Source organism: Cavia porcellus, unplaced genomic scaffold, assembly GCF_034190915.1.
Source record: "Cavia porcellus strain 051 isolate PalLab524CR breed Dunkin Hartley unplaced genomic scaffold, mCavPor4.1 scaffold_2, whole genome shotgun sequence".
Taxonomy (NCBI): domain Eukaryota; kingdom Metazoa; phylum Chordata; class Mammalia; order Rodentia; family Caviidae; genus Cavia; species Cavia porcellus.
In genome coordinates this window covers 92005041-92024907 of record NW_026947485.1, presented here as the reverse complement: position 1 = coordinate 92024907, position 19867 = coordinate 92005041, and the positions used below count along the sequence as shown (strand labels likewise).

General features: G+C 42.8%; 2 protein-coding genes across 2 annotated transcripts in view; one reads left to right on the top strand and one right to left on the bottom strand.

Annotated features, from left to right (window-relative positions):
• The window catches only part of Eif3a (eukaryotic translation initiation factor 3 subunit A), a 37971-nt gene extending 25334 nt beyond the window's left edge, over positions 1-12637 (top strand). The window contains exons 16-22 of the mRNA XM_063244821.1: positions 376-529; positions 1046-1230; positions 3876-3964; positions 4616-5319; positions 7955-8156; positions 9062-9252; positions 11230-12637. Coding sequence (XP_063100891.1) covers positions 376-529; positions 1046-1230; positions 3876-3964; positions 4616-5319; positions 7955-8156; positions 9062-9252; positions 11230-11639 — 1935 coding nt within the window. The 3' untranslated portion in view covers positions 11640-12637. The remainder of the gene's footprint in view (positions 1-375; positions 530-1045; positions 1231-3875; positions 3965-4615; positions 5320-7954; positions 8157-9061; positions 9253-11229) is intronic.
• Positions 11881-17323, bottom strand: Nanos1 (nanos C2HC-type zinc finger 1). Its single transcript, XM_063244822.1, has one exon. The coding sequence runs from the start codon at positions 17121-17123 to the stop codon at positions 16257-16259; it is 867 nt and encodes a 288-aa protein (XP_063100892.1). The 5' UTR covers positions 17124-17323; the 3' UTR covers positions 11881-16256.
• Positions 17324-19867: the final 2544 nt, after the last annotated feature.

Sequence of the window (19867 nt, the reverse complement as noted above, 5' to 3'; positions counted from 1 at the left end):
AAGTATTGGGGATTGAATCCAAGAAGTGCTGCGTCACATCTCTATCCCTTGTTATTTTTGAGACAGGGTCTTGGTAGGTGCCCTGGATGGGCATGAACTTGCCTTGTGAGCAGTGTATATCATTTCACCCAACTCTGACATCTAAATTTTTTATATTTTGACATACTCATTTGGGAATTGAGGGTTTTTAAGTTGGAAGTTCCTTTCTGTGGTTCCAAGAGACTGAGTCTTTTTTTTTTTTTTTTTAATTGATACCAGGGATTGAACTCATGACTGCCTGTTTGCAAGGCAGGCCCTTATGCTGCTGAGCTAAATCCCGAGCAATTGTGAGTCTTTTGAGTAATTTTTTTTTTCTTTGTGACTGTTCAACTGCAGGAAAAACTTAAACAGTTTGAAGAGCGATTATCAGAAGAAAGGCATAATCGCTTGGAGGAACGCAAGAGGCAACGTAAAGAAGAACGCAGAGTAACTTACTATAGAGAAAAAGAAGAGGAAGAGCAGAGGAGGGCAGAAGAACAAATGATAAAAGGTAATCATATAGGCTGAAATGGGAGAAGAAGAGTGCAGTTAATACTGGCAGTCTTAGCAAATATAAGAACACAGATGACTGGCCTTTTAGCAATAGTTAACTGGGTTCTTTGAACTAGTTTGTTATATATGTGAAGATACTGCATCTGTGAACTTGTTTTTATACATTTGATGTTATTTTAAATATGTAAATTTTCAGTTTTTATTACTGTATTTTTTGTAGGTGTTAGCATTTATTGAGTAATGGTTGACAGATGAAGGTGTCAGGTGGTCTTGTATCTGGAGTCCCAGCTGTGCAAGAACGGAAAGAGGGTTTCTAGCCTCCTGACTGTTAGAAAACTTGAGCAGCATACTTGCTTTTCTTAGTATTGTCCACCATTAGCTGATTACCAGCTATTTTAAAATTCTTAAAATTTACTTCTAGTCTGTGATTCTTGTTTAGTGCCAGAAAAGTGGACTGGCATTACAGAAAAGGTGCTAGTGTAAGGCACGCTTAGTAACCAAATATATTTTACAGAGCGAGAAGAGAGAGAACGTGCTGAACGAGCAAAACGTGAGGAAGAGCTTCGAGAATATCAGGAGCGGGTCAAGAAACTAGAAGAAGTGGAAAGGAAAAAACGCCAAAGGGAGTTGGAAATTGAAGAACGAGAGCGTCGTAGAGAGGAAGAGAGAAGACTTGGCGATGATTCACTTTCTAGGAAGGTGAGTGTAGAAATAATTGCTTTACTACTACTTAAGAGGTTGACACTGGTTCTGTTTCGTGAGCTAGCCACGTAAGCACCCCTAGACGTGTGTTGGCAGATTCCCAGCCCACTAAAGCTTCTGACTCCACCTGCAGGTTAACTCTACTCCTAGATGGTAGAGAATTTACTTCTAATATGCATGAGAACGGTATATTCTGTTACAGCTCTTGAATTTTGTGTCCTAATTCATGATTTGTTACCTACATATCACAGGACTTTACATTTTTGCCTTATTGCAGATTTTTCTATTGTTTCCTGGTCCCCTTGTTAGTCTCCACAGTCACCCCCCTGCCACGTGTTCTCTACATCATTGACGTGGTTGATGTTTTTTCAAAATGTGGTATCTTCATGGCTTTATAGATGTCTTACTGCAACAAGCTGGAAGTTTTTGTATCAAGATCATTATATGATTCTACATGGAGCTCTTTGGTGCTTGCTTTATGTTTTATAGTCATTTTAGCAAACATTTAGGCCCAAATATGTTTGTACTATGTCATGTTTTTCTCTTTGCAGATGTTTCTGTTGTCTATATCTCAGTTATATCCAGTTTTTTTTTTTTCCATGTGTGCCTCAAAAGGATTTCTTTCTCATAGTTGAACCATGGTTTTGTTTGGCTAGTTTAAAATCATCTTAGAAACATGAAGATCTTTACTTTGTTTCTTTTTGTATACAATATCATAGAGACTAAGGTTTTGTTAGTGGTCTTGTTACTTCTGTAGATTGTTTTAGTCTGTGGAAACTTCTAGGTTTCTAGTTTCATGTGTTTTTTTTTGGTCTTTTTGAGACATGGTCTCGCTATGCAGTTCAAGCTGCCCTTCAACTCTCAGTAATCCTCCGGCCTCAGCCTCCCCTGGAATTTTCTTTATCTTTACCATGAAAGAAATTTAGTAATTTCACCTAAGACTATGTTTAGGCTTATTCTGTACAATATTCCCCCCTCCCCCCTTTTATTTTTTCATTTTCATCCTTTGAATTTAGTTTCTTTAGAGAAGACAAAATTTCTTTCAGGAAGGGGCCAGGGTTTTAGCTTGCTATAAGCACCTGTGTGAAAAGCACTAGGTCGTGAGTTCCATCCCCAGTACCAAAAGAAAATTTCTTTAAGGAAATGTTTCTCCTTTTTCTGGTTTTGCTCTAAATCGTCTTCATTATATCTTTTTTCTTTTTCTTTTTTTGTCTTTTTCTTTTTTATCGGTACCAGGGATCGAACTCACAACTGCCTGCTTGCAAGGCAGGCGCTTATGCTGCTGAGCTAAATCCCCAGCCCTATTCATTATATCTTTTAATGTTTTACTCTTGTCATTTTTTTTTTTTTTGTGGGAGGGGGTGCCAGGTTGCCTGAATCTGGTTCAGTTTATATTTTACCAGTAAACCACATTCTGATCTCTTGGCCTTAAAAAACTTGGTAATGTTGGGGGCTGGAGATTTAGCTCGGCGGCATAAGCACCTGCCTTGCAGGCAGGCAGTCGTGAGTTCGATCCCTGGTACCGATAAAAAGGAAAAAGACAAAAAACAAAACAAACAAACAAACAAAAAACTTGGTAATGTTAATTCTTTACAGCTACTGTAGCATCCTTAAAAACCTTGTGTGAGGTTCTGACATTTTTATTATATCCTCTAATCACTGACTTCTTTGTTAAGTCCTACTGACAGGTGGATGTGAGGGTGGTAGTAACATGGTCTTCTGGATATGGACGTTTCCCCATAGCAGTGACAGTTACATTGACTGTATGTTGGTATTTTCTCTCTGTGGCTACTTTAGAAAATTTCTTAGGATACCCTTCATCTTAAGATACAGTCCAGAGCTGGATGTGATGGCAAGGGACAGACTTTTTACCTGGCCCTGTTTGTGTCCCTCAGCTTCTCATCTGTGATTTTTAGAGGGTTTCATTGTCAGGGTACTTAAGGGTCTCTTACTCAGGAAATGTACTTGTGATTGAGGATCACTCCTAGCTTGTAGGTTTTTATTTTAATCTGTCCACTGTACTGCCAAGTCTTGTTTTAAAATATCAACCAGAAAGTTCTACTTGCCTGATTGTAACCTTTGATTGCCTTTATTGGAACAGTATAATTGCATCAGAAGGTGTTTCTGAGCAGTGTTTACATTCATCCATAAGAAGTGAGACCACATTTGCACTTTAACTATTAGGGATGCTGAGTATATTTGTTATTTCCAGTTTTTTTTCCTTGGCTTTTTGATACAGGGTTTTGCTTATGTAGGGTACACTACAGTCATGCCAGCCTCACTGTCTTGGGTGGTGAGGTTATAGATGTGTGCTACCACATTGGCTCTTCCTGAATTTTTTAATCGCAGCCCAATGCTTTGAGAAAATACTAGTTAATATAACTATTCCATTAGACATTGCATTTAGTCTACTTTTTTATGCTTTGATTAGGTGTTTCATCTTGTTTATAAAGCTGTCCACAGTGTATGAGAATAATAGTTTTGCTGTGCTGTCGGTCTGATTTCAGATTTAGAAAGGATATTTTTAAAATATATGCTTGCATTTAAACATTTGGAAGTTAAGTTTGAAAATATTTGGTGATTCTAGTGCTAATAATAAACCATTGTCACTGTGGTGCCTCTTGCCCTGTTTGCTATTGCAGGACTCTCGTTGGGGAGATAGAGACTCAGAAGGCACGTGGAGAAAGGGACCTGAAGCTGACTCTGAGTGGAGGAGAGGCCCACCCGAGAAGTAAGTGAAGCTGTGAAAATATATATTCTCCTAGTCATACATCTTGTGGTTTTTAACAAAATCTGATTGATTTTGTAGTGATGAAGAAAGGAGAGCCATGAATAATTACATACTTGTCTTTTAACTGTTACTGGACATTTATAATATATTTAAACATTATCATGATGACTGACATAAATATCTTGAAAAGTAACTACTTTCCCCCTCTTTTTTGTTGCCTGATCTAACAGTTTAGGTGGTAAGAATGAACAGTTCCATAACATTTTTCCTCTAGATTTGTAAGTACATTGAACCATCCTTTAAAATAAGGACTGTTGTAGGCAAGAATGTAAGCTTTAATGTCCATTCAGAAACTGGGTTTAGGCAGATTGTTGTAAAAGATTTAGCAGCTGCCAGCATGTTTTTGGGGAAGCACGAATGGCAATAGCCAGCTTTTAGGCTATTGCTGTTTTGGTTTATGTGTTTGTGTAGGATACCAGGTCTTTTATTTAACTTAGTAAAGATTCTTTTAAGAATCAGGATTAATGAATTTATTAGACTGGTGATTTTTTTTTTTTTTTGTTAAGAGTCAAACAGTTTCCCCAAATATATCAATATATCAATTGGCTTTTTGAAAAAAACTTTAAAAATGTGTTGCTTGTTCCTCTGTAGGGAGTGGAGACGTGGAGAAGGACGAGATGATGAGAGGCTTCATAGAAGAGATGAAGATCGCCCACGGCGCTTGGGAGATGATGATGAGAGAGAGCATTCTCATAGACCAGATGATGATCGGGTACCCAGGCGCGGCATGGATGATGATAGAGGACCCAGACGTGGTCCTGATGAAGATCGCTTTTCTCGTCGTGGAACAGATGATGACCGACCTTCTTGGCGTAACGCAGATGATGACAGGCCTCCCAGGCGAATTGGCGATGACGACAGGCCTGCCAGGCGAATTGGTGATGACGACAGGCCTCCCAGGAGAATTGGCGATGACGATAGGGGAAGCTGGCGTCACGCAGATGACGACAGACCACTTAGACGAGGACTGGATGATGACAGAGGAAGCTGGCGAACAGCTGATGAGGACAGAGGACCAAGACGTGGGATGGATGAGGACCGGGTGCTGAGGAGGGGAGGTGCTGATGATGAACGATCATCCTGGCGGAATGCTGATGATGACCGGGGTCCTAGACGGGGCCTGGATGATGACCGGGGTCCCAGGCGAGGGTTGGATGATGACCGAGGACCTTGGAGGAATGTTGATGATGATAGGATCTCCAGGCGAGGTACAGATGATGACAGGGGGTCTTGGAGAAATATGGATGATGATCGGATTTCCCGACCTGGTCCATGGAGACCATATGTTAAGCCAGGTAAAATTCTTGTATTTAGTTCAGATGCTTTATGGAATCGATTTGATGTGTTCACATGTAGGGAATGAAATTTTAATGAATACTGACAGATTGGGCTATCTGGTCACTTTTAGTATAAGTGGGTCTTTTTCCTTACGTGCTTTCAGCAGTGACTGGAGTACCACACTCCAAGATAAATACTTTTCCTGTCTTTAGTGATAGTCTTTTTTTCCTTCTGTCCTTCAACTGCTGCTTTGGAGGGTCTTTTTGCACCCATCCATTAAGTTCTTTCAGGACCTACCTCCTCTTAAAAATAACTAGAAGTCAAAATACCCTATTTAAGTATTTGTTCATACACTGCCCACATACTATTATACATGGAAGGTTTTATTTTGTTACTTTCTTAGTCCTGAGTCTGCTTATGTTTTTACAGTTTATTAACTTTGATAAATTGTGTATCTGTCTATGACACATTTCTGTTAACATCTTTTGATTACTGCATGCAGATGACAAGTACATATTGTATGTACAGCTCAACTTCAGTTACAAGCCTATTGACACTTTATACTCAACCTTTGCAAAATGGTATTCATTGCCTTCCCAAAAAACACACACCTGCTTTTCTCTTTAGGGGGTACCACTCTGAGAATTCCCTTTTACTCTAGGTTTTGTTTCATTCTTTACATGAAATCTTTGATTTTTGCCTTTTTTTTTCTTTTTCGTGTTTATCGGTACCAGGGATCGAACTCACGACTGCCTGCTTGCAAGGCAGGCGCTTATGCTGCTGAGCTAAATCCCCAGCCCCGATTTTTGCCTTTTTAAAAGATTTCTTAAATCCACCTACTTATGCATTAACCCTATTTGAGCTTTGGCCACTATCATCATTTCTTTGAGCTTCTGCTGCTGCTGCTGCTGCTGCTTCTGCTTCTCCTCCTGATTTCCTTCTTTGTCTTTCCCCCTCCCCACTTCTTTTTTCCTTTGTTTTGGTCCTTTGAGATAAGGTCCACTATGCAGTTCAGGCTGGCCTTGAACTCATTGTGTAACCAGGCTGGCCCCAAACTCAGAATGATCCTCCTGCCTCTGCCCTCCCAAGTGCTGGGATGGCAGGCATGCAACCACCACACCTGACTTTCTTTGAGTTCTTGGTCCTGTCTCTTCACTGGTGCCTGATGATTGTCTTACTCCCAGTGGGTATTATTTTATAGAGTCCGTTCTAAGTTCAGAGCTTCCTTTCTTACTTAGTGGCTTCTTTTTGTACCACTCTCTTATTCTAATCTTGTAGCATTCCACTGTCAGCTCTGTGACCTGGAGTAACTTAACTTCTCTGTATCTTACATAAAATAGGGTAAGTTCTGTAAAGTTAAATCCTAGAAGAGATACAAAGTTGTGTTCTTTGATTACAAAATTTTTGTTAGCCAGTCATTACATAGCCCTACTTAAAATGTAATACTGATAAATTAGCATTGCCAGCAGTGTTAGAAGTGAATCCTGAACAAAGTTTGTCTAATACATGTGTTTCCTTTCTAAGATATATAATGTTCTTGTGCTTGAGGACACTATATAGCACTTCAGCATTAATACTGGGTAGTTGTTTTAAGCAGCAGATATTTAAAAAATTGCAAAATGTAGAATTCAGCAAATAGTTCTTTAAACAGACATTTGTTTATAATAGCTGAAACAGGGCTGCCAACTTTGGCTAGTATTGTGTATGCTAGTTGACTCATTTTTGTTGCTTTGTTTTGCTACTTTTATGCTTTATTCATGTGCAAGTGCCCTATTTTGAGCTTACAGAGTTTAGCAAGTATAGAATCTGACAATATTGAATGTTAGTTCAGAGCCATGGCTACAGTTAAATGAGTCAATTTTGGTAGAGGACTTTGTTTGGTAGGGTTAGTGCTTTGGCACATGGCAGTAACAGTGTTACGACAATAATAAACAGCCATTAACTTTGTAATCACAGTATGCTTTCATTGAAATCTTGGATTCCCTGTGGGAGATTCTGGCATGATCAAAGCATTTTATCTTTGTTTCAGGACTAGCTGGAGGGTGATGATTGGTGTATGACAGGAATATGAAAGTTTTGTTTTGTTTTTTCTTTTTGGTGAAGGCTCTGAAAATAATTTGAGGTATAAATGAATTCATGCTATAGCTGAGTGCAGTGACACACCTATAAATATGAGGTACCCCAGAGTCCAAAGTCAGTGGCATCTTGAGTCTTGCTTAGGCAACTTAGCAAGCCCCTGTCTCCAAGTAAAAACAGAAAAGACGAAGATCTAGCTCAGTGGTAGTTTTGCTTGCTTATATGCAGGAGACATGAATTCATCCCTTAGTATCACAGGAGAAAAAACCTCAGACCTCTAATTCTCTAGGAAAAGTTGTTTTCCCCATAAATGAGCAGCCTGTTTACCATTAGTACAGATTTTATACTCAAAATCTCTGATTACAACTGGAAAAATCGAGCATTCCCATACATGTGTCAGGAAACTGCCAACAATGGGTATTTTATACAGCAATATCCATGACTTTAACATGGTTTTAAATCAAGTTGTGTCTTTTAAAAATGGTGTTGAGTTAATGCCACCATAAGATGGCTTTATTTGCCAATTTACTTGAATGTAAAAAATTTTTTTGGTTTGTTTTCTTTTTAAAAACTCAGGTGGATGGAGAGAGAAAGAAAAAGCCAGAGAAGAGAGCTGGGGTCCACCTCGAGAAACAAGGCCATCAGAAGAACGTGACTGGGATAGGGATAAAGAAAGGGACAGAGACGGTCAGGATCGTGAGGAGAATGACAAGGACCCTGAACGGGAAAGGGATAGAGAAAGAGATGCAGATCGTGAGGATCGTTTCAGGAGACCCAGGTAGGATATTCTCAGTAAACTACTGGTAGAGTTTAAGGCAGTTAGGATTTTCTTAATGCTTTTCCTATTATATTCTCAACTATTTTTGAGAAATTGTGCTCTTCAGCTCCTTTTCTCTGTTTGTCGTAGACTAACAACATTTTAGAGCTTATTTAATTGAATATTTCCTTTTAAATAAGAACACGGGGGCTTAAACTGGTGGCAGCCTGTAGGTTGCATAACTGGTAATTTAGCAGTTTTTAGGGTTCTTTACAGATCATTGATTTTTTTTTTTTAAATGAATAATCAAGTTGTTTTTTGCTCTTAAGTTATCAAAAGCCCTTTACTTTTGTTAGTGATAAAAATTACAGTTAGTGCGAGATGTTGTGGCACAGGCCTGTAATTCCAGCCTTTGGGCAGAAGGGTTGCCATCAGTTCAAGGCCAGTGAGTTTCAGGCCTGCCTGGACTATATATTATAGTGAGACCACGTTCAGAAAAAGTTCTAGTTCGTTAATTTTTTGCCCAAGTGACTTTGCATTGATAAATTAGATGAGCACTGCCCAGAATGATTTCCTACAGGGTTTAGTTGTTCTGTATGTGTACTGTCCAGACTAGTAGCCAGCAATCACATTTGGCATTTGAGCATGTGGAATGCTTTTAATGCTACTGAGGATCTGCCTCAATTTTATTTCAGTTAAATTTAGGTAGCTGCCCATATGGGTGGTGGTTACCATGTGGAATAATACAAATCTAGATGTCATTTACTCCACAACTGACGTATAAAATTGAAGTCAAGTACAGAGTTTAAACTTTTGTTCCTATTACATTGGTAAACTCTGAACAGCAACTTGGGTGTGATGTGTGTACTTAAAATTACCATCTAGTCAATCAACAGCAAGAACTTAGTTTTTAAAAATGGCTACAGGGATGAAGGTGGCTGGAGAAGAGGACCAGCTGAAGAATCTTCGAGCTGGAGAGATTCGAGTCGCCGAGATGATAGAGATCGGGATGACCGTCGTCGGGAGAGAGATGATCGGCGTGATCTAAGAGATCGACGAGACCCAAGAGATGACAGAGACCGGAGAGGGCCACCACTCAGATCTGAACGTGATGAAGGTATGTTTTATTCAGCTGCTGGTGTGCTGGAGAACATGACTCCTTTAGATATTTGTGAATTTATTTGAATACCAAAAATAACAGTTGTTACTTTTTCAGTTTACAGCTTGTGGTCAAGCTGTGAAATGAGCTCATCTCTAAATTCAAAGTATAGCAATAGACTAGATTGAACAATAACAAATTGATAAATTTTATTTAGTGAAAATGAAGGCACAGTTTATTATTTAAAAGTAAGGTCTCCTGGGTGTGATAGCACACGTTTGTCACCTCAACACTTGGGAGGCTGAGGCAGGAGGATCACTTCAAGTTCAAGGCAAGCCTGGAATATATAACAGAATCTTGTCTCCAAAAAAACCCCCTAAAAAACCGTAAATATGGGTCCTAGCTAGGTGTGGTGGCACGTACCTCAAATCCCTAGCACTCTGGAGATGGAGGCAGGAGAATGGCTTCAGAGTTCAGGGTCAGTTTGGGCTACACTGTGAGTTCAGAAGCCTGTCTCAGAAAACCAGTAAAACGGGTACTAGCAGAAAAGCACAAAATGTCAGTGTTCTTTCTTTAAAATTGTAAGAGTTGAAGCTTTAGTTAAAAAAAAAAATTTAGTATATTTAAAATGTCTGTTGAGCTTCATCCCATTTGTCTGCACAGCAGCATCATAAGGCTATTATTGCCATATTTAAAAACTATTAAAGTCATATTAGAGCTGGGCATAGTGCAGGCCTGTAATCCCATCACGCAGGAGGCTGAGGCAAGAGAACTGCTGTGAGTTTAAGGTCATCCTGGGCTTGATAGTGCATTCAGGATGGCCTGAACTACACAGTGGTACTTCAAACAAACAAACAAACAAAAACAAAGGCATGTTTATAGCTGTCATGTTTAGTTTATTTTTGTCTGTTTTTGAGGCTATGTGTAGTTCAGTCTAACTTTGAACTCATTATCTAGCCCAGGCTGGCCTCAAACTCAGGGTGATCCTCTAGCTTCAGCCTTCTGAATAATGCTGGGATCACAAGCATGTGACAGACACCACATCTTTTAGTTTAAAATTTTTCATTGGGCCAGATTTTTGTTACCTTGTTTTAAAGATTTTATAACTGCTAGAATATTTCTAGACCAATGATTTCTGCTTGTCTTCAGATTTTGAGTTACATGTAAGCGTATTTTTTGTTTGTTTTGTCTTTTTGAGACAGGGTCTTGTTATGCAGTTCAGGCTGGCCTTGAGCTCACTTTGTAGCCTAGGCTGGTCTCAAACTCACAACAATCCTCCTGCCTCAGCCTCTCGAGTGCTGGAATTACAGTTGTAAGCCACCACACGCGGTAATAAGCCTATAACATGTTCGCACCAGTTTGAACCACTGATAGTACATACTAGACTGTCCCATTGGGTGGCTTGTAGATATAATAGATATAATATAAATAGATATAAATAGATCTAATTGTTGATCTTTTTACTAATAAAGTTAATTTAAAAGCTTATAATCTAGTTTACTGCTTGAATTTGGGTAATTACTGCCCAAATAAAAATACTGTTAACCCAAAATTTTCATTCAATTAATTCACATTATATGCAAAAGTGTCTGATTTGTGGACAGTGCACAAAATGTCCTGATTGCATTGTTTTTGTTGTGCCCACAGTAGCAGTCCTTTTTTCAGATAGTCATGCATGTACCACTGGTAGCACAAGCTGTGATAGGGCAGTCAAATTCATCTGGTAGTGAATTATAGCCCTGTCACAAATGTTTGCAGGAACTGTATAAATAATTTACATGCATAGAGTTTTATTTTAGTTATTTTAGTTTGGTTAGTAGTTATTTTAGTTCAATCATTCAGGAGTTTATTTTCTTGTGGTTCTGCATTCTAGTTGTTACTCAGTAAAGGATTTCTTGTAATTCAAGGCAGAGATTAGCTTGGGTTGTGGTTAGGTCCAGCCAGTAGACAGTGCAAACTTAAAACTTTGTTAACTTACTAAATTGAACTTTTTAGTAAGCTCTTGGAGACGTGCTGATGACAGGAAAGATGACCGGGCAGAAGAGCGGGATCCCCCTCGGCGTGTTCCTCCCCCAGCTCTGTCAAGAGACCGGGAAAGAGAAAGAGACCGAGACCGAGACCGAGATCGAGATCGAGACCGGGAAAGAGACAGAGAAAGAGAAAGAGACCGGGACCGGGAGCGAGACCGAGACCGGGAGCGAGACCGAGACCGGGAGCGAGACCGGGACCGGGACCGGGACCGGGACCGGGAAAGGGAAAGGGAAAGAGACCGAGACCGAGAAAGAGACCGAGAAAGGGAAGGTGAAAAAGAGAAGCCCTCATGGAGAGCTGATAAAGATCGAGAGTCCCTTCGTCGCACTAAGAATGAGACTGATGAAGATGGATGGACCACGGTACGACGTTAAAAGTCCCAAGATAACAGATTTAAATTCTTATATAGGTTTGATCACATTCAAGGATTATTATACTTGTGCTGCAATCTAAATTGGATTCTTTAATGTTTCACCATAACACAAAAAGCATGAACTTATATTAATCCTATATAATAGATTGATCATGCACCCTATCCATAGAGGGGTGGGAAACCATGCCATTTTCTGGAATCTAAGGTGTTGCATTATTTCATCAATCATTTGTTTACAAAAAAAAAAAAAAAAAAAAAAAAAAGAAAGGAAAAAAGAAAAATAAATTTACAATGTGAACCTATCAGGTACCGAGTAATACCTGTATCTTGGTATAGAACAGAGCTTTTTTTTCTTCCAATTTTGAAATATTTGATATTAATTTGGAATGAGGTAAGGTTTTATTAAAGAAATGTGTTTGAAGACTCTAAACCAGTGGATCTGATACAGTTTTCACACCATTAGCAATTGAAACATAAACTTCTTTAGGTCTTTTGAGGTTATTTACTATTAACTAAATTTAGAAAGTTTTTAGGTTCACTATAAGTACAGTAAACATTGGAGTCAGTGGGATTTTCTGTAGATTTTACTTGAGGTGAGTATAAAGCAGTTTGCAGTCTTTATTGTAATGGCAGTACTGCTGAAGTGCAAACCCTGAAACTACAGCTTTTACATTTGAAACAATTGGTAAACTATTGCTGAGTTGTTTTTTTCTGTTGCCAATAGGAAACTGCTTTCCATTAATGGAGAATTCATGCCTTTCAAGCATTTTAAATGACAATATTTATAAATGTGGCTTGGAGAAATTGTTTAAATTCGTTTTCCTAATTTTCTTTCTTTTCAGGATAGAGTCAACAAGTAATTTGTAGTAATGACTGTGTTGACTTCAATTTTGGAGTGTAATAGTTATGTTAAAGAATAACTATTTGGTCGTATTGAAGCCAACACAGAACTTGCTGTTTTCTTTCTTCATTGAAAAATAAAATACTCACAGAACTTTAGTGTTGACTTGTGATTACAGAGAAGTTTGCATATCCAGTTGAATTTGAAATGTTGTCAATGCCATTGAACTTACCTGTGTTCAGTATCAAATAACCTAAGTACAACAGAAAGCAAATACAGCTAGGGTGTTTCCTCTTGAACATTCTCTTTATTAATGAAATTCCTAGTTTTCTTGTAATGCTGTCCGCTAGGCTTATGTACAAGTGTGAGGTGTGTGTCACCTTGGTGGTATAAGGTCAGAGGTTTTGTTTGATGTTACCAAGAATAAGACCACTTTTTAACACTTATTAAATTCTAGTATTTCACACATGTAGAAGTTAGGAAAGGTCTTTGTGGGGAGAGGGCCTTTTCTTTTATTAAGTAAAAACTTTACTTCAAAGATTGTATTTGGAGTAACCTGGTAGAATTTATTCCTAGTGTACAGAACTATACATGTGACATCACAGGTAAGTTCCATCAGACAGTTCTTGTAATCAGACCTTTTTAAAAGTTGCGGAGGTACCTATAGCGGGTTTTAAGGCTAGTCTGCAGGCACAACCTTTCTGCTTGCACCATTTCTCAGACATTCTGTTCTCTCAACTTTTCTTGGTCCTGGGTGTTAGAACCTAGAGCACAAGCAGAGGACAAAACAGTCTGATCCTGTTGCTTTGTGATCCAGCTCATTTCTACTATCTAGGTCCCAACCCTGTTTCTCTAGTTACCTGTTAGGTACTCTTAAAGAAGACTGAACAAGCAGCCTACTCACCAGTATGCTCAATGGTCCCCATGTTCCTAAGCCGTCGGCATTTTTAAATGAGAAGAGCTTTGCTGTTAATACCGATCTGAGGGTGGAGACATCATAAGGCCTTTAGGCCTGCCAGAAATTGAGCCTCTGTGTGGCATGTTAGATAGAAAACTGTTGGTGCCTTTTACCAAAGGCATTTGACTGTACACTGCAGTGTGTGTATTTATAATTGAAATATATAGGACCTTGGAGGAAATCTTTCTCCTACCGTGAGAAGACTAGCAAATTTTTTTCCTTGGATATATTTATGGAGAAATTTTAAGAAGTTTTGGTTCAGTAAATTGAAAAGTTGTTTTAATCAAAGCAAATACTACTGCAACTTCTAAAGGACTGGGAAGGGGGGGGCATGCCAGCCATTGGGAATACAAGAACAGAAGTGAACAGGTGAGGGCAGCCTGGTCTTCACCCTTGTAAAGCAACTTGAGGATTTCATATTACTGGTTTGTTACTTAGCAGAATAGCTGCATGTTCACATCAATAATTTTGTTTTTACTTTTATGTTTTCAAACTTTAGATTTCTTTATACTAATTAAATTTTGCAGAATGCTTCACATTGTATTCCAGGAATTACTTTTAAATGAATGTAGTTAAGCCTAATTTCCCATAAAACTCTGGAAAACTAACTAGTAGTAACTTAATGTTTTAGCTCAGTATTTCAGTAAGTTGGAAAACTGAAGCAAATTTGATACGGGGTGTGGTGATAGGATGTGTTTCCAATTGGTTGATGCAGGATCTCTGCGCCAATCTTGACTTCAGGACTGCAGATGAACTCCATTCTTGGGGTTCCCATTTCTAGTAAAATAGTGATACCAGAATAGCAAGTTTTTGTCAGGTGCCTATGGCATAATCCCTGATCTTAGGAACAGTCTGTGATTCTAAGAACATTTCAAAATAGCTGAAATTGATCCTGCCATCTATCTAGTCTTTTTGGCCTGAAGAATTCACTCACTGATGTGTTCATAGAAACCCCTTTGAAAAGGTAGAACAGAGCAGTGGAAGAAACAGGAACTTAAATTTGCCCCAAGACAAAGCTAATTTAATTAGATAGTGTGTTTTTTACTGGCCTCCCTACCCTTAAAAAGTTAAATTTTTTTTTTTTTTTGTATTTTACCGGTACCAGGGATCGAACTCAAGACCACATGCTTGCAAGGCAGGCACTTATGCCGCTGAGCTAAATCCCCAGCCCCTAGTAAGTTACTAGGCTACCTAAGTAACCTAGTCAAATCTGTGGTTCTCTGGTCTGAGGAAGTAAGACTAATGGGTGGATTTACTTAAGAATATACCTATCCATCATTTCTGTCTGTTCTGATGGATCTTACCTTTGACCAAAAAGGCTTCTAGCTACCTAGCATTTATCTCATCTGTTACACCTTCAAATGAGTGTTTCATACCAAGCCAGTTTACTGTGGAGGAAGTTAGCTATTTAATATTGAAGCAGTCTGACTCCTAATACCCTAGTTAAATTCTCCAGCTGAAAGCTGTATAGATAGACTAAATCTCTTCCTGGTACTTGCAGATAGTGGTGTTTTGTACAGTTCGGATAAATTCTTAGTTCATTTCTGTTTTCAACTCCATCTATCTTGATGGTAGGCAGCCACATGCCTTAGCATTTAGCATGGTGGATTAAAAATGGTGGTGGAAAGTAATGCGGGGGCTAGAAACCTTCGCCTAAAGGATCCCGGTTTTAATTTCACGGGTAACTGGAGGAGTTCCAGAAGCAGAGCAGTTATCTTCAGTAAGAGTGCCCTTACCCTCCAGCCCAACAGTTTAGTTCCTTCTGTGTTTATCTTGGTGTGCCTCTCATGCTTGAAGCTAAACAGGCCACAGTAGGACCTTTTTGAATACAAATTATTAATTACATTTGTCTCCTATCTTCTATTTTGAGAAGCAACAGCTGTAACGGGCTTTTCTCTTATTACACAGGAACCCTGAAATTGAGTAGTTCATAGTGAGCTAACACTGCTTTCTTGCCTCCCTCTCTTGATCTTAGTATCACAAATGATTGTTAACTGAAAATAGGGGATGGTTGGTGTGTAAAGAAAATGCCAAGTAGGAGTTACAGGGGAAATTCATATACTGTTACTATATAAATACACATTTTTAAACAGCACCATTTCCAAGTGTATACACGATTATGACTTGGCACAGTTTTTTTTAGGAGGAAAGGCTAGTTGCTAGTTGTAAGAGATCTGGTACATAAAAAGATAAGGAGCTGTGTTCTACTTGCTACATACTGTGCCCGTCACACGCCCAGCTAGGACAGAAACAAGCCACAAGGAGGGAATACGCACCCAAACAAGGGCAAGTGTACTAAAACCGACACTTCTCAAACGCAGCCACTAAGGGCTTGTTTAACCTAACTAAAATACTAACTGCATCAAACAATAAAATAGTAATTTTGCCAACATTCCGTAAAATCTCCCAAATTCAGATTAGAGGCTATTAAAAAAATATTCTAGACCTAGTAAAGTGCCTCCGTTTGTAAAATGAAACATTGAAGATTAAAGTGAGACAGTTCATACTGATGTGCATCTAAAATATATCGATGTATACAGTAAATAGCGCCTCTCCTTGCCGTATTTCTCTGGAACACACAACCAGGCGTCGCTGTTGTGAATGAGCAAACTGGAAACTAAATACAAATCAAGATTTTTAGCGTGGGTCTCAACAGCAAAATACTCCACACAGGCAGCTGTTTCTGAAAGATCGACCACCACGACATCCCAAATTGAGTTAGCTCTTGAGGTCCTCGCTTCCCCAGCAGCGCAGGAGGAACACCGGCCAGTTGGCGGCGACCCTGGGGGCATCGGTGAAGGAGACGCCAGCCGACGCGCTCAGCGCAGCTTCTTGCCGGGCAGGCCGTCTCTGGCGCTGCGAGGCAGCGGACGCGTGGCGAGCGGCGGCGACACTTTGGAGAGAGGGCAGTACTTGATGGTGTGCGCGTTGTCGCCGCTGGCGCCGCACAGGGGGCACGTGTAGCGGCGCAGCACGGGGCACAGCACTCGCCCGTCGGGGCTCTTAAGAATGTGGGTGGTGTAGAGCGCCACCGCCTCCTTGTTGTTCCGGCAGAACACGCACACCTGCAGCTCCGGTTTCAATAGGCGGGCTGCGGCCGCTCCGGAGGTCGTCTGCAGCCGGGGCACAGATGCCCACTCTGGGGCCCGTTCTTCCTGCGGCGCCGCCTCGGCGGTCGCGGCGACAGGCGCGCAGCCCAGCAGTACCGCTGCGGCGCGACCCGCGAACGGGCTCAGCTCGGCGAAGCGCTCTTCTAGCATTCCGGCCTCCGCGGTGCCCGCGCGTAGCTCCAGCGCGCGCAGCTCCAGTGCGTCCCTCAGGTAGCGGCCCCGGGACCCCGGCTCGTCACTGTCGTCGTCGTCGTCGTCGTCGTCCTCATCGTAGTCAGGCGGCCCCAGAGTCCCGAGTCCGGTCCCCACGTCGGAGGAGCAGCAGGACGACAAGGAAGAGGAGGGCTGGGGACCGCCGCTGCCGCTGTCCCCGCCGCGGGCGCAAGCGAATCGCGACTCGCCGTCCACCGCCTTGGTGATGAGCGTGGCGAGCCCCAGGTAGTCGTTCCAAGAGCTGAAGGGCTGCGAGTGAGCCGGGCTCGGGGTGTTTACGAGGCGGGCGCTAGGCATGAGTGCCATGGGCGCGGGGGCGCGGCCGCGGTGGGGCGAGCTAGGTGCCCAAGGAAAAGCCTCCATGGGCTGGCTGCGGGCCGTGCGCCACCTCCCTGCCGCCGGCGCGGGCAGGACGGAAGGAACCCGCCGAGCCTGCCGCCGGCCAGCCGCGGGGTGGGGCCGCCTCGCAGCCTTTTATCGGGCACGCTCCTCCTTGCGCCCCTCCTCGCCGCCGCGGCCCTGCCCCTTGCGCTCCCCCGCCCAGGCCACCTCGCCCGCGCCCCGGACGGAGGCGGGGCGGAGGCCGACGGGCAGTGAGAGCGCTTGCTCCAGCTCCCGCGCCCCGCACCCCACGCCCCACGCCCCACGTCCTCCCCAGCTGCGGGCTGCCTCATTCTGCCAGCAAGGCGGGGGCGAGGCGCCGCCTCGGGCCGCTGCTCTAACTGGCTGCAGACCAGAGTCCCAGTGCCGCGGGCGCCGCTCAGCGTGCTGATTGGTGGGGGCCGGGCGGGGGGTGGTGTGGGGAGGGCTAGCGCGGCGCGCACAGCTGGGAGGTGAGGGAAAGTCGGAGGGGGCGGGGTGGCCACTGGGACCCGCCTTCGCCCAAGTTCAAGGTTCTGGGTCTGAGCAGGTGAGCGGACTTGTCTTCCTTGCCAGTCTGGGGCTGGGGTTGGGCGACCGGATGATGCCACAGGGCTCGTCCAGCCACCTCTCAGCCTTGATGATTCTTTTCCCCTCCCCACTTCTCCCTAACATTAGCAAAAAAGTCGTGGGAAGTGGGACTGGGCGCCATCTCAGGGTGCTGCTCTCCCAGCTTGGGCCTCATCTCTCTTGACTGGGTAGCCTTTACACCACACCATGGCCTAGAAGAGATTTCAGAGTGAGATGCGCATCCTTGGAGCCCAGTTGCTGAGCATGGGGAAGTTGGAAGAGGAGATACTAGTTGGGCTCCGAAGGGCAGCCCAGAGCCCGCTTGTAGGCGCTGGTAAGGATTCAAGGCAGTAAAGTGATGCTTGTTACAAGCACCTGTCAGGTTAGGACTTGAAGGTATGTTTTTCAGGCTCTTCCTCATTTCCTAGGCCACTGTGGTTTGATATAAGATCTGAGACCAGGCAGTAATATTCTCTGCTTTTGCCAGTGCAGTTCCTTTTCAAGTTTATGTTGGCACTCAAGTTAAAAAGTCATCCTTTATTTCCTCCCCCTCTCCCACCAAAAATAAATAAAAGAGCTTGAGTGCTGTGGGGCTCCCGCAGAAGCCTGGCAGGTTTGCTGACATTGAACTTGAGCTCCTAACCACGAGAACGCAGGCCCCAAAGTGGTATGAAGATTATTATTCTATAAATGGAAAATTCCACTCTGTTCATGAAGCCCTGTAGCCTGCATGCTTTCAAGGTAGGGAAACTTTCAAGCTCTGAAGAGTGGGAGCACCATTCTGACAACTTCAGCAAGGAAAGTTTAGAGCTGTTAGCTGCAATGACTGCTCCACCCAGGTTAGGCAGGGGAAGAGAACTAAATAAACCAAGGCCCCCTTTCTTTCTTCATGATACTGAGCTCCTGTGGTTGAATAAACAGGAAAAAAAATGGTGGGCGGAGCCTGAATAAGAACAAAAGCCTTGCGTGGGATCTTCAGCCTGAATGAGTGGGTCACAGTCATCACACAGGGTCCTCTGGGAAGGAAGAGGAATGAGCAGGGATGTCCTGGGTCTGGCCACCGAGGCTGTTTCTAACCTGTTCACCTTGCCTGCTGTCACGTATTAAATAGATGTCTGACCTGGAAGCACAATCTGGAAGTGGAAGCAAAGTGCTGTTTTGTCTTCTGTCGCAGTCTGGGTCCCTGTTCACTGGGAGCCTTTGCTGTTAGTGATTATGCAGAGGCCAGAGTGGGTGACTATCTTCCTCTGAGTTATATAAACCCCAGCCTAGCTGTGAGCTCTCCACATCCCTTTTAAGCAGTGGAATGGACTTCAGAGATGTTCTTAGCCCCTCCCATGAAGTTCACTTTCCAGGAGTCTGGCATGAAACTGAAATAGAGTGTGAGTGTTTCCTGGAGGGATTCTCAGATTGTTGGGAGTCGGGAAGACAGGTAGGCTTGGGTCTCATCTCAGCAGTTAGGGGTGGCACTTGGTTTCTTGTGAGGCAGGGCCTGCCTAGTGGGGAAGAAGACTGTAGGACAGAGTGTCGGTGGGGAGGGCTGCTTGGGCTTGGTGCTTACCCTGCCCAGGCTGTTTCTTCTGCTGGCATTAGAACAGAAACCTGAGGCTGCACACAGACCGCAGGCATCCTGAGGCTCTTTGGAAGCATGAGGTCAGTTCTGGGGAATGAGGCAGTTTGGCTGGTGTCCAGAGAGCTACAGAGATACTGTGGGTCAGGCACTGGGGTCCTGCTAAAGTTTTGCCAGGTGCTAGGAGTGCTTTGGTTCCCCAAGATGGAGGAAGACTTACAGGTAAGTGAGGTGCAGTTGGGCCATGGGCCTGTTAATCTGCATGGTGTTAACTTTGTCCATCTCATGCCTGTGGCCAGGTGCAGAGTTCTGGGGATAAGCTCCTGTCCTGTGGAGCTTAGAGATGCCCTGTGGAGAAGAAGGGGTGTCTTGCTGGGCCACAGAGCTGAGTTTTCAAAGATGCATGTGGCTTTGGGTGAAGGTCTTGGCTTTTCTGGGCTCTGTTTCTTCCCTCTGATCAGTGAAAAGCCTCCTTCAGTGAAGGGGCAGCCAGTTCCCTTCTTTGCTGGCTTAGGTTTTTTTTTTTGGTACTGGGGATAGAACTCACTACTACACATTTGCAATGCAGGCGCTCATACTGCTGAGCTAAATCCCCGGCCCTGCTGGT

Bases quoted from the DNA above. Each gene is read 5' to 3' on its own strand.
- Nanos1 (XM_063244822.1), bottom strand. From the start codon at position 17,123: ATGGAGGCTTTTCCTTGGGCACCTAGCTCGCCCCACCGCGGCCGCGCC.